Source organism: Suricata suricatta, chromosome 17, assembly GCF_006229205.1.
Source record: "Suricata suricatta isolate VVHF042 chromosome 17, meerkat_22Aug2017_6uvM2_HiC, whole genome shotgun sequence".
Classification (NCBI taxonomy): Eukaryota; Metazoa; Chordata; class Mammalia; order Carnivora; family Herpestidae; genus Suricata; species Suricata suricatta.
In genome coordinates this window covers 669044-683113 of record NC_043716.1, presented here as the reverse complement: position 1 = coordinate 683113, position 14070 = coordinate 669044, and the positions used below count along the sequence as shown (strand labels likewise).

The 14070-nt window shown below is 63.9% G+C and overlaps 1 protein-coding gene across 8 annotated transcripts in view; it reads right to left on the bottom strand.

Annotated features, from left to right (window-relative positions):
* AIPL1 (aryl hydrocarbon receptor interacting protein like 1) overlaps positions 1 to 14070 on the bottom strand; it is a 37759-nt gene that overhangs the window by 11659 nt on the left and 12030 nt on the right. For 7 of the 8 annotated variants that reach the window (XM_029929097.1, XM_029929098.1, XM_029929099.1 and 4 more), the window contains 2 exons: positions 13842 to 13983; positions 13182 to 13411 (listed from right to left, as the gene is read on the bottom strand). In XM_029929097.1, the coding sequence (XP_029784957.1) occupies positions 13209 to 13411; positions 13842 to 13983 (345 nt within the window). In that variant the 3' untranslated portion in view covers positions 13182 to 13208. Of the gene's footprint in view, positions 1 to 13181; positions 13412 to 13841; positions 13984 to 14070 lie in introns of those variants that run through there. The other variant, XM_029929103.1, reaches the window with a different exon arrangement.

Sequence of the window (14070 nt, the reverse complement as noted above, 5' to 3'; positions counted from 1 at the left end):
GGGGGAGGACCGGGAAAGTGCTGTGACCCTCATCGCCCGGCGCATCCAAAGGAAACGACGCGGGGTAAGGACCCGCAGTGGACCAGTCTGCACGCACAGTCCTGCCTCAGTCCACCAGCCCGATCCGGCTTCCCCAGGGGCCCACCCGCCTTCGGTTGCAGCCTCGGTGGGTCTCCCTGCAGTGTCCGCCCCCTCCCCCAGGACTCAGGCTCCCAGACCCTCCACCCCCTCATGCCGTGTTTACCAGGGCCACAAAAGTGCCACGTCGACCCTCGGCTGCACATCTGTGGATGGAAATCAATACATAATTACGTGTTCTGTCCACGCAGCGCGGCCCAGAGCCCAGTGGATTGGGAATCAGACGAAGTCGAAGCAGAGGGGTCGCAGCCGGCCCTGAGGCCCTGGGTCACGGCCAGCCCTGAGGCCGCCGCCGCCTCTTGGTCCGCACAGCCTCTCCGCCTGGAGTGGCCGAGGGCTGGGACAAGGGGGAGCAGGCAGAGCCCAGGCTGCGGCGCCAGGGACTCGCGGTCCCCAGGGGGAGCGTCCCTGCGCATCTGCAGCGGGCTGGACTCCGTGCGCCCCGCACCCCGCCCCGCTTGCTGGCCCCTCCCTTACTCCCCCTGCATGGGCCCAGCAGCCCAGATGCTCCCCCTCGAGTCCAGAAACGACCTGGCTGTCTCTCTGCCTCACGTCCCTTGTGACGAGGAGCACAGGGGTCAGAAGCCCTCTGTGACCTCAGAAAGGCCTGAGCTTTGTCTCACCGGGTCACCGCGAGTCCCTGGTGCCCCGTGTAGTGAGCGGACAAGAACACGGACCCATCAGGAGGCCTGCGGCGGGGGACGTGAGTAACACAACAGGCAGGGACCCGGCGCTGGGACGCAGTGGGCACCGCGGGGGGACAGGCCACCACTGGCATCACCATCACTTTACGGCTTCCCAGCCATCATGCCTGATGACCCGAGTCAAAGGAAGACAAGACGGGGTGAGGGCAGGGCCGCGGTCCCCGGGCTGTGAGGAGGGTGAGAAGGGGTGAGGTGGGGCCGTGCACCTGCGGTGCAGGGAGGTCCTGCATCCCTTCCTCTGCTCACCAGGGCACGGGTCCCACCCCGGGGCCACACTTGTGGCCTCCTGTCACTCCAGCTCGTCCCAGGGCCCCTCCAGACGCCGTCACCCGGGGACCAGGGCTTCACCCTGCGGAGCGGGGGGCACGGCTGGGCCCCGACGAGCCGACGTCCGAGGAGGCCGGGCGCTGCACCCCAGCTGGGCTGGGGGAAATGCTCGCCTTCCTCAGGCCCCCACCCCTCCCACGCCTCCAGCGCACCTGCCTGCCGCGGCCTGACCGTCTGGGGAGCCTCGCCGTCTCTCTGACACCCCGAGCCTAGTGAATGCGGGGCCGGGAGGTGGGTCCTGCACTGGGGAGAGCCAGCTCACCAGGGTGGGGGGGGCTTGCCTCCAACCTCGTGGGCCCCCACGGGTGGGCCAGGGCCGGCGTCTGCACCGCAGTCCTGGCCGGTGCCCCGCCTGCAGACAGAGCGGGGACTCGGCGCGAGGCTGGGATCAGCCCCCAGCCTGCAGCCACGAGCCAAGGTCCCCTGGGGCCCCCCCTAGACCAGCCCTAACACAGGAACGGACTCTTCTGCTGTGAAGTTCAAAGGCTTCTGCGAACACAAGCCATGGCCGAAGCTGGGCGGGCGTCATTCCCCTTCATGGTTCTGTGTGTCCTCAGCCACCTGTGGTGTCGCCACAGACACCTGTGCAAACGCACGGACATGGTGGCCTCCCCTCTGCAGCCCGCACACCTGCCTCCCTGCAGCTGATGCTCCAGGAGACCCCGGCGGGCCCCGCCCTGACCCTGGTGACCCTGAACATAAACCTGCTCTGGGTGTTCCTCCGTATCCGGCCCACCGCCCTCGCACAGGGCAGCCGCGGGGGTGGAAAGGCCAGCGGCTCACGGGGTAGCGTGGACTGGGGTCACGCGCGTGGTCGGTGACAAAGGATGGGCAAGGGCCGGGGGTGGGGCGGTGTCTGTGCCTCAGATCCCCCCCAACCCCGCCAGTAACAGGTGCCAACACAGGAACAGAGTGAGCAGAGCCCCCCAGGGACCCGTCCCTGGGACAAGGGTGCAGCTGCCGGTGGCTCCTCCCCACCTGGCTCCAGACCCCTGTCTCCTCTCCTTCACCCCCCACCGTTTTCACCGAGATGGTTCCAGAAGGCAAACTCTTCTTCCACAGCACTAAAAATTAATTTACGGAAATAATGTTCCTTGAACAAAAGCCACGTCGAATGATACAATTTTTTCCTCGCTTGACAGAGTAAGAAAGGTCTGAGCTCCTGCGGGAAAGTGACTGGCTCCCGCTCCGGACGCCACGACCCCATGTGGCGAGTGCCGGACACCGACTCGCAAAGCTCACCGTGCATCCCGCTGCGGCGCCCCGGAAGGCCGCTCCCCGCCTCCCACACAAACACGAGGACGGGCAGCTCGCTTCTGCTCCTTCTTCAGCTTCCTTTTTTTATAATTAAACAGGTAGTGGCTAAATTGCATGGTAATTGATTGCAAAATTGCTTTTTTAATGAGATTTAGACACTTAGGAAATGGCAGGGCTTTTTTCCCCTCCGATACGCCCAAAGTGAACTTGGTCATTCTGACAACAAATTGCGTCCCGGCTCCTGGGCGCGTGTCACTCGGAGACGAGGCGGCGGAGGCCACGGTCCCTGCCCATCCCTGTCCTCCCTCCCCCGAGGAAGGGTACCTGGGCAGCCCCGGCGTCCCGCCCCTTGGAGCTCCTTCATGCCCTGCCCCGCCCCAGCCAAGGTGCCAACTGTCAGAGGGGAGACCCTGACACTGTGCTCGGTGCCCCCTCCCCCTCCGGGGGGGACGCTGAAGCCTGCGCTGCCAAGTGTGTCTCCTCCAGCTCCCCACGTGCTGGTCACTGGAGAGAACTGTGAGGACTCCCGGCCCCCAGCTCAAGGGGCGCACCCAGGCAGGGGACGGGTCAGAAACTCCGGCTTCCGCAAAATGGGGGAGGGAGGTCTTTGCATTTTGCTGATGAAGGCGCGGATGCCGTCTGTGCCCTCTGTGTATACCAACTACCAGCGGCTCACGGCACCCTGTTCTCCAGAGCCAGCCGTCTTTGTAAATAAAGTTTTATTGGAACACGGCCACGTCCGTCAGTCACATAGGACCTGTGGCTGCGTTCACATGGGCGCAGCGGCCGCGGGGCATGACGTGAGTGCGGTCTGGCCCCTCGCAGGAGGCGTCTGCTCTGGACAGCTGCCCTGAGGCCTGCTCCCGGGGCGAGGCTGGTCCATCGTGCACTCACCCCCTCGCTCCCACGACAGGGCTCCATGAGCCCCATGCCTGTCCTGTGACTACAGCCGAGTAACACAGAGTTCCTGCCCAGAGATCACGGGTCAGCGCTGGAGACAGAAACAGGGGCACGGACAGATCAGGGCCTTGCAGGGTGAGTAGGAGTTGGCGGGACTGAGCCTGCAGTGGAGCAGTGTTCTCTGCTCACACTGGGTGTTCAGGGCGTGGATCCTAGAGCTAGGGGCATGTGGCAGGAGCCCGGCCAGCACTGGAAGTCCTTGCTGGGTCCCACCCTGGACCCGCGCTGGGCTGGGTTCTCTGCTGCGCACTGGGGTCACGGGTGTGGACTACAGCAGACAGCCTCCGTCCTACGGTTCAGTGGTCCCCACGAGGCCACAGGCAGACGTGTCCCCCGAATCACGTGCTCTACCCCATGCCATCTCCTGAAGGCGCTAACCATGTGGTCACACCCGCGAAAGATCCTGTGAGGGGGCAGGTTCCGGGCAGGCGGTCAGACCCTCCCCCAGGGGGTCACGCCTCCCCCCGAGACCCGGCGGGAGAGGAGATCACCCATGGAGCCCACGGGGCCGGACGCTGCTCCTCATGGAGGGAACGGTGTGGGCAGCGGCCCTGGGGGCGATCGAGGGGCCCGGGGGCCTCTCACAGGGGCCTCAGAAGGGAGGCTTGGCTCCATCAGGGAGGACTTGAAGGCGGGAGGAACTCGGCCAAGTCTGTGTCCAGAGGAGCATCAGTGTGTGAGCGCAGAGAGGACCTGGGGGCCAGGGGTGGGCGCGCGGTCTGCAGCCAGCCTGGCAGGGAGTGGTGGCAGCCGGGGTACAGCAGACGGGCGAGAGGCTGTGACACAGAGAACAGACGGATCCAGGGGGTGCTTAGCAGGTACATCGGGGCTTACGTGGTAGGATGCGGCAGGTGGACGGGGTGCACCGGGGATCTGGGAGGATCAGCCGGCCCGGCGTCCCCTCCCTCCATACGGGAGAAGCCCCACGGCGTCCCCCGTTCCCCACTCGGAGCCACCCAGCTCACAAGCCACAGGTCTGGGGTCCGTCCACACCAACCCAGCCCTCGCTCTGCCGGCTCCAGACCCCCGGGGCCTCCCTCACCTGCCTGCCGTGTGACCCTGTCTCTCCCACAACCTCCTGTGTCCTTTCGATGACACCCCCCACCCCAGACACTTTGGACAACTCAGGTTTGTCCCTGGCCCTTGCCACCTGGGGAGACAATTGTGTGTAGGACCCTGCTCTGACCCGGGAAGAATCAGGGTCAAGTTAAAACCGAAAGTGCAGTGGTTTTTAAGGCACAACATGAGCTCCCTTTCTGAGGCTTTTGCTTTTCAAACAGGCGACCGACGGGCCAGGCTGACAACCGCGGTCCCACCGGGAGCTGCCGGGACCAGCGGGGGTGCACAAGGTGGGACCTCTTGGCTTCTGCACCTTGACTCCCCGAGCGGGGTGCAGACGGCCCCCAGCAATCGCTGGGCGGGAGACCCTGCCCCGGGCTCCTCTGCAGAGCTGGCCCCTGGGCGCTCGGCCTCCCCGACGGGCTCATTAATCTGAGCCGGGGACCCCGCATTACGGCACCGTCAGACGGGAGTCATCTTCACCCCTAAAAAAGAGTAAGCGTTGGGACCCTGGGGCGGCTCCGTCGGTTAAGCGTCTGACTCTTGATTTCGGCTCGGGTCATGATCTCACGGTTCATGAGGTCGAGCCCCGAGTCGGGCTCTGTGCTGACAGCTCGGATCCTGGAGCTGCTTCCGATTCTGAGTCTCCCTCCCCCACTCGCATTCGCGCTCGCTCTCTCTCTCTCTCTCTCTCTTTCTCTCTCTCTTTCTTTCAAAAATAAACATTAAAAGAAAAGAGTAAACACCCGATCCCTCAAGCAGGCGTCCGAGCCGGAAGGGGACCAGCCTCGCCTGCAGCCGGAAGACGTTGTTCTAAGACCCTGTTACAGAAATGGCTGGACCGAAAACCTCAAACATTCTCGACACCTCACGACAGGCAGACACACCCACGGGGTCACGGGGACCCGCACAGGCGACGCGCGCTGGGCGAGGCCGGCTCCAATCCCTCCAGTTGACAGAAGACGAGACCAAGGGCCCAGGGTCCCCCAAGGCCACAGGGCCAGTGGGTTCCTGGGACCAGGAGTCGCTGAGGGTCCACCTGTCCCCCTGGCCCGCGGCTCCAGCCTGAGAGGAAAGTACAACCAAGTCTCCAGAGTTTCGTTCATTTAAAAAAAAATTTTTTTTTAATTTTTTTTAATGTTTTATTTATTTTTAATACAGAGAGAGACAGAGCGTGAGAGGGGGAAGGGCAGAGAGAGAGAAGGAGACACAGGGCCGGAAGCAGGCTCCAGGCTCTGAGCTAGCTGTCAGCACAGAGCCTGACACGGGGCTCGAACCCACGAACCGTGAGATCTGACCTGAGCCGAAGTCGGAGGCTTAACCGACTGAGCCACCCAGGCGCCCCTAAAAAAATTTTTATACCCACTTGTGCCTCCTCTAAAGAAAAGGGATCTAAAGCCCGTGTGTATTTCAAATACTCAGTAGTTTCGATTTGGCCAAGTTTATGACATGAGGTGCCCAGGGCAGGCGGCACTGATGAGACTGATTTACAGAAAACCCGCCACGGGGGCCGGAGACGCTCCCGAGTGGCGTCCTCCCTCGGGAATTTATTCTCATCGCTACACTCGGGGTGGGGTCCTCCTACTCAAGCAAAGTGCTATCATCGATTATCTCTGGGCACCGGGCCAGCACGAGCGGGGGGGAGGAGGCAGAGGCTGCGGGGAGGCTGCACCGAGGCCCAGGAGAGAGAGCTGGGCCGTGTGGCGGGCAGGTGGGGAGCCACTGGGTGCCCGGGGCAGGTGCCCACATGGGAGTGGGGCAGGTGGGGGGCCACCGGGTGCCCGGGGCAGGTGCCCACGTGGGTGCGGGGTGGGTGGGGGCCGCTGAGTGCCCGGGGCGGGTGCCCACATGGGAGTGGGGCAGGTGGGGAGCCACCGGGTGCCCGGGGTGGGTGCAGCATGGAAGTGGGCAGGTGGGAGGCCTCGGGGTGCCCGGGGCAGGTGCCCGCATGGGAGCAGGCGGGTGGGGCCACCAAGTGCCTGGGGCAGGTGCGGCTCAGGAGCCGGGCTGCGGCTCCCAGCCCACCACCGCCCGCCGCTGTGCAAGGCCTCTGAGCCCAGATGGCATCTCTCTCCGTCTCCAGAAGGCCACCGTTGCGCTGTGAGCTGGCCCCGCGGTAGGACGAGCTCGCCAGGGAGGCCACGAGCCGTGGCCAGGGGAGCGTGGTGGGTCTGGCGTGTCCTCCAAGGGCCCCGGGCGGAGGGGCCAAAGTGGGGCTTGGTGAGAATTCCCAGGCGGGAAGGAAGGGCGTCCCCGGGGGGCTTGTTCTGAAGAGGAATGAGCCTCCCGCCAAAGTCAAAAGCTGTATTTCTTATCTTTCCAAAGCCGCGTTGATGGGCACCAAGTTCATGATACAAACAGTGGTGATTGCAATCACTTGCTGTTCCCATGGCAACGGGCAAGATGAAAAGGGCAAACATCGGAGCTGGAACTCTTCAGATTCAGCTCGGCCAATTTCAACATCCAGGCAGCACACGGACCCTCCCCCCCAGCTCACCATTTCTGGAGTGAAAACCCAGCTTCTTGAACACCTCCAGTGACGGGGAGCTCCTTCCCCCGCTGGCCGGATGTGGGCACTCACCGGAGGGGACGCCGAGCAGGCAGGGGTGAGACCACGAAGGCGCGGGCCAGGCCGTCCCGGCGGGAACGCCAGTCGCTCGTCCCCCTCACAGTCCACATCCACGGAAGTGTGGCCCCGGGGCTCCGCCCTCGACCAGCCGCAGAGGACCGGCTCCAGCGGCCAGCGAGCTGGACAGCGGAACGGGACACACAGTGTGCAAGGTGCTCCAACCCACAACCTCAGCTGGTCCCCACCACCGCCTGCCTCAAACATCGTCATTGTCCCTACTCTGCAGAGAACGGCAGCCTGGAGAAGGGAGGGCCACGGCGGTGGAGTCACGGCTGAGGCTCAGGCCCGGCGACCCCAGGGCGGGAAGTCTGGCCACTGCACAACCAGGCTGGGAGATGCCGGAACCGCGGCTGAGCCTGGTCTCAGCCCCACACCCCCCTGCAGAGAGGTGCGCCCTCACGAGGGAAGACAGACGCTGGAAAAACATCACCGAAACCAAACAACGAGTTCACACAGAGAATGACCATTACATCCCTGCCCCGGGGGCTCCCGGGGTGAAGCCACAGATAAACAAGGTCTTTCCCAAACTCAGCCATCAGGTCCCTGTGTGCCTACTGTGTGCCAGGCACTGAGGGAGGCACTGGGGATTCAGAAGAGCTGAGGCCTGGACCACACAGAGGGAGGAGGGCAGGAGGGGCGCCACAGGGCAAATAAAAGGCAGCAGGTGTTACAAAAGTGGTGTGGACTGTGGCCGCTGAGGCTGGGAGAGGGGAACCCTGGAGGGCTTCTTGGAGGAGAGGGCCTTTTCAGTCATCCCTTCACTGGCTCACTGAAGCAAAGTTTGCTGAGTCCCCTCCGGTGGTCTGCAGGCCGTGGGGTGTGAGGACAGCCCACCCGTCCCGGCCAACAGGATTGAGAGTCAGCGGAGGAGAAGACAGAAACTCATCCAAAGTGTGGGAGGGGGAGCAGGGCTCTGGGGACGAGGGACGAGATGCCGGCCTCGTGTGCCATGTTCGGGGAGTCTTCCTAAAGCGAGAGGCCTTTGGGCTGCGAAGAGAATGCTGAGGGCCCAGAAGGAGGGGCGGGGGCTCGGCCGGGACAGGGAGGGCTGTGGGGATAATGCAGGAGGGCTTCCTGGCAGCAGCCGCCACAGGCCACACGGCAGCACCGATGAGCCCCGTTCCCAGTCCTTCGTGGCCAAGGCCCTGGGGTCAGGAATCCAGAGAGGCAGAACGGAGCAGACTGCAGCCCTGGGAGGGGGGGGCACAAGGCGCCTCCGAGGCCCCGTGGAGACACCGGACACAGACACAGAGGCGCAGGGAGAGGACAGCAGGGTCTGCGGTTACGACCAAACCAGCGACGGGCGGGTGGGTTTGCCCCACGGTGCCCCCAGGAGGTCAGCTGTGCAGCCCAACCCCGTGTGAGGGGAGCCCCCCCATCCAGGGCCACCCGGAGCAGGGGTCACGTGTGGACATGAGCATCCCGGGTGCGAAGGGTCTTCTAGCAAACAGATCTCGGAGCGAGACCTGGGTCTTCCTCCCTGGCTAACGGCCGACGCCGGAGCCCTGGGGGCGGCCAGGGGTCTGCTGGCCCCGCCCGCGGTGAGGCCCCTGCCCACCCGGCAACAGCCCGGCCGGCTGCGGGGGCGCAGCCACCTCGAAAATGCAATGCGCCGCCCACAGGGGCGTCTGGACCCTGGGGCAAGAAAGGCCCAACGGGGTCTAGTGTCGTAGGGCTAATCCAGGAGCAAGAGGAAAACTTCAAAAGCCTTCCGTCCATCATCCGTCCCCTCAGGGAGATACAGGAAGATACAGCTCCCCACAAAACAAGAGAAGAATCCACGAAATGGTGGAGACGACCCCCAAAATAAGAGCGAGCCCCAAGAAATTAACATATAATAGCGGCAATACACAGCTCAGTGGAAAGTTTTGCAAATGACGTTGAAGAAATATCCCCAAGGAGAAGGCAGGGTCAGTGGGAACTGGAGGCTATGAAATCCGGAGCACCGGGGCACGAGGTCCAGCCTGTGACAGACAAGACCTCCAGGCAGGACGGGGGCGGGGGGAGCGCGGGAGACAAACGATGAGCGTTTCCAGACAGACTCAGAGACCCATGGAGGCACGTCGCCGTGCAGATCCCAGCGTCCGGGGCAGGAGGTCCAAAAAGCTGCGAGAAGTCACAGAGGGTGACACACAGAGGCTCAGGAATAAAGGCGACCTCACTGTGTGTTCCTTCCGGGCTGAACCGCGTCCCCGGATTCCGTTGTGAGAGGCCCTAATCCACAGCACCTCGGGGTGCCGCACGACCTGGAAATGGGGTCCTGACACACGTCACTGACCAGGATGAAGTCACAACACGACCTGGGTCCTCGTGAAAAGGGAGCATTTGGGGCGCTTGGGGGGCTCAGTCAGTTAAGCGTCCGGCTTCGGCTCAGGTCATGATCTCACAGTTCATGGGTTCAAGCCCCACATCGGGCTCTGTGCTGACAGCTCAGAGCCTGCAGCTGCTTCAGATTCTGTGTCCCCCTCTCTCTCTGCCCTTCCCCTGCTCACACTGCCTCTTTCTCTGTCTCTCAAAAAGAAATAAACATTAAAAAGCTTTTAAAAATAAATGAAAACTCAAATTGTCCGTATTGACAGTGCTGAACCTCAGTGGGGGGACGCTCGTGCTGGGTTAACCCAGTCTTCCGACAACCTTCGAAGTGGGTTCCCGCCCTCCCCACCCCCTCCCTGAGCCGAAGTTTCCTCGTTGTGGGCGGAGGAGGGAACGCGTAGACCGGCTGTCACCGCTGCACACCCAGCGCGGCCCCCCTCACCTCCCGGAGCCGCGTTCAGGCGGCTGGTCCTCTGGCCGGAGCCCCGTGCGGGCGGGAGGGCCCCCAGCTGCACAGGTCCTGCGGCGTGACAGGCCCAGCCTCTCGGGGACACAGGCCCCCTTTTCCTAATAAATACCGCCAACAAGTTTGTCAGGCCCTCCTCCCCCAAAAGCAACTCTGATCTAGAAACTTTGTATCTATCCTGCTGGTAGTTTCTCTTTGGCTCCTAGAAACTTCTTTCCTTTTCCTGGGACTTGGCATCTGCGGCCACAGCCCTAGGCTGTTTTCATTTTTGAGAGAGAGAGAGAGAGAGAGAGAGAGAAAGAGAGATGTAGAGTATAAGCGGAGGGGACCCCCGCGGGACCAGGGAGCACTAAGGCAGGCCAGGACCGGCTTCCGGGAGGGCAGGCACAGCGGGAGGGCCCCCCACAGAGGCCAGCTCGTGTCCCCTGCAGGGGTCGGGGCCACGCGTGAGTTCTGAGGAGCAGCGGGGACCTCCCTTCCCGCTGGCACACGAGCGGCCCGGCCTCGGGGCAGAAGCCCAGGAGGACGGGCCCGGCCCGGCCCGAGGCGGACGGACATCCTCCCAGCCCCCCCGCCTGGCCGCCCCTCGTGCGTCCAAGGATGGGATTCTGCCAGCGAGAGAAGAGCCCAGGTGGCCCGGGCCAACGGGTACTGCCCCATGTCACACGTGGACGTCCTCGGGCCCTGCCCTTGGAGACGACACTCACAGGCCAACGTGGCAGAAACGCAGGGCCCGCCCTAGCCAAGAGGCAACGGGCAAGTTGGGAAAAGGTGCCCCTTCCTCCAGCTGTTTCCCTGCTGTCTGCTGGGAACTTGCAATAACTACACACCTAAGACAAGGAGACAAACCGGGGCCCCTGGATTGTGCAGTGCACAACGCACACAACGGTAAGTGGCAACCCAGGAAGCTGTCGTAGAGCCGCATCACACCCCGAGTGATGGTGACGGCAGGTGCTCTCTTCGTCCGTTTGTCTGCCTCCCTGGCCCCCACCACAGTGCCGCCCACGCCTGCTGGCAAAGACCACCAGGAGCAAGGCCACCAGGAGCTCACCTGTGGCCAAACGCACCGGGCCTTGCTGGCCCAGGAGGGGGCACAGAGCACGGTCGGACCACGTTCACACGCAGCTCAAGAATGAGTCACACTACACTGTAGCTCGAGTGGGGGTCAGAGCAGGATGGGGGTGGACGCCGTCCAGGTGGCTGGGAGCCCCCATCCCCCCCAGAGACCGTGTGCAAACATCTTATTTAGGATAAAACAATAATGTTGTTGATGTACTGGGTTAAAATTAACGTCACCTATTTCGTCTTTACCTTTTTAACGTAACTGCCAGAAAACTAGATGTCACAGGTGCACCTGGTGCTCCGTGCGGCCTGGACCGCGCTGCCCTCCCCTTCCCACCTGGCCCTGGGGACTCGGTGCCTGGCTGTGGGCACGGGGCCACTCGGCATCAGACCCCAGGGGCTGTGGCACACCTGTCCCCCACCTCTCCCCTGAGGGAAGGCTGGTTTGGGACGTGGGGCCGACTTACTGTGAGAACACACGGCTCCCGGCCACGAGACCGATCCTAATCATGCTCTTTCTCTTCACCCCTTATCTCCCTCCTCCCCTCCCCCCCATACGTCACACCCATGTGTGGACTCTCCCATGAGGAGTGTTGTACAAAGTCCCAGACGGTCCTGGCCTTGCAGCGGGGTCTGGAATGTTCCCACCCTTCTCCGAGCCTCAGTTTCCCCTTCTGTACCAGTGGGTGTAGCGGCATTAGATGCTGTGCTCTGAATCCTCCCTTGCCTGCGCCCAGCCAGCCCGACCCACTCTCGACCCTGTGAGCCTCAGGGCTGGTCAGGGCCCGAGGGGAAGCCGCCCCAGCCCTGCCCATCCCGCTTCCCCTCTGCTGCTCCCTCCTGGCCACTTGAAATCACTTTCCAGCGCAGTCCCTTGGAAAGTTTGGAAGGGGGGACATCCCAGGGCCCTCCTGAGCCTACCTGCCCAGACCTGGCCCGTAGGACCTCCCCAGAGGCGGTGTCAGGCCACCGGAAGCCGGCGCTGGGGCCAGAGGCCTGGACAGGGTGGCCGCGCACCTCAGCGGCGCTGGGTCAGCTCGCCCCACCCCCGCACCAGGTGGCAGGGTGGGGGACGCCTGCTTCCTGAAGAGGGACCTATGGTCCAGTCCTTGGCCTTCAGACATCGGTAACAAGAGGACGGGGTGAGCCTGTTCTCAGTGTCTCACTCATGCACCCGGGGCAAAAATCACCAGGGAGGGGTGCGGCGGGGAGGGCAGAAATCACCAGGGAGGGGTGCGGCGGGGAGGGCAGGAATCACCAGGGAAGGGTGCGGTGGGGGAGGCTCCAACCACCTGAGAAAGGCAGACGGCAGGCAGGGCGGCGGGGCGGGGGGGGGGGGGGGCTGGCCAAGAAAGTGGCCGATCCTCACGGCCTGGGTGGCGTGGCGGCAGGCACCCCTGTGAACCTGGTGACCAGGCAGGGAGGGACCTCCAACGCTAACGGGGAGGGGGCACTCCCACCATCCCCACCCCTGCCCTGCCTCTCTCCCCTCCGGGGCTTGCAAAGTCCTAGGGCATCGGGAAGGGACACGGCCACAGGGGACCAGCGTCGTGGGACACATTCGGGCTGCAGCACAAATGGGGTGAGACCCTCGGGGAGCCCAGGGAAGTGGGCGGGGGAGGGGAGGCACCCATTGAAAACGGGAAGGCCCCAGGGGCCGCGGATCCTGGTCCTCAGCCAGCTCCCTGGCCAGGCTCTCCCTCTGCTTTGGAGCCTCTGCGGTCCAGGCTGTCCCAGAGCATCGGAGGCCAGTGACCGTCCTGCTCCAGCCGCGTGTCCCCTCGCCTGACCCGCTCCCCTCTGCTTTGCACCCACATACCGCATCCCCTTGGCCACGAGCTGAGCCCACGCACACTAACCCCTCCCTCCGTGGCCCCAGGGGGCCATGAATCTGGAACCACAGAGGAGGAATCGTGATCACAGCGCCGCGTGGGGGCCGCCGGGAAGCCTCCTCACACCGTTTATTGGTTTTTCATTTTAACTCAATCTGCGGGCAAAGCACAAAAGACTTGATTCTGGCTACAGACCGAGCACAGGTGTTCACAGCAGGGAGGGTGCGGAAGCAATGGGTGGGGGTCATTCTGCACAGAAGGGAGTGGCAGGGACTCGGAGAGTTCTAGAAGAAATGGATGAAGCAACGAAAATAACCAGAGGAGACCAGGGAGGCAGTGAAGGCTGCGGCAGGTGGGGGAGGCAGGGGGAGGCGGGGGGAGGCGGGAAGCCAGTGAGGGAGGGGCCGGGGAGGCCGGGGGCGGGGGGAGCCCGGGGGGGGGGGGGTAGTGCTGGGGAGGCCCTAGCCCAACATGTTGCGGCAACGCAGCCGCTCCTCCTCCCTCTTCTCCTCCAGGCGGCTCTCCAGAAGCCGCAGCTCCCGGCGCACCGCCTTCTGCATGGAAGGCTCCAGCTCCAGCACTTTCTGAAGGTCAGCCCTGGCCTCCGCCTCGTTCCACACCTCCGCGTGAGCCCGGGCCCGCACGTAGTAGGCCTTCACGATGCCTGGGGGGAGGATCAGGCTGTGCCAGCGGCCGGGCCTCGGCGGCAGCCCCTGCAACACCAAGCCTCACCAACGCTTAACCCGGATCGTGATCCTTAACCGACGCGTCCCCCCTGAGCCGCCGCCTCGACTGCAGAATGGGGATAGTAACAGCACTGTCTCCCTGCCCTCGGGGGGCCCTTCCCAAGTCCCCAACTTTCTCCTCGTTGACCTCCCCAGACTGCGTGCCTTGGAGGTAGGCCCCCACCCCGCAGTTGGGGTTCCTCTGGGCACCAAATGCGGTGAGGCGATCGCCCGGCGCACAGTAGGACTACGATTCTTCCCCTTGGAAGCACCTGCTATGCTGTCCGGAGTCGCAGGCTCGGTGAGCCGCTGGGACGCCGTGCGTGCCGCCCCGGGCCTGCGGGAGCCCCGCCCCCCGCGCACGCGCACCTGGGTGCTGGCGCAGGATGTCGCTGGTGTGCTCCAGCACCTCGTAGAACTCCTCCTTCTTCAGCAGACACTGGCAGTAGTTCAGGATCAGCGTGTTGACCAGCTTCTCCAGCTTCAGCCACTGCACCTCCCAGGGCTTCTCCTGCCACGGAGCGCGCGCGTGCGCCGTGAGCCGGCCGCCGCCTGCCCCTCCCACCCGCCCAGCCACCTGCGCCGCCCCCCAGCCCCC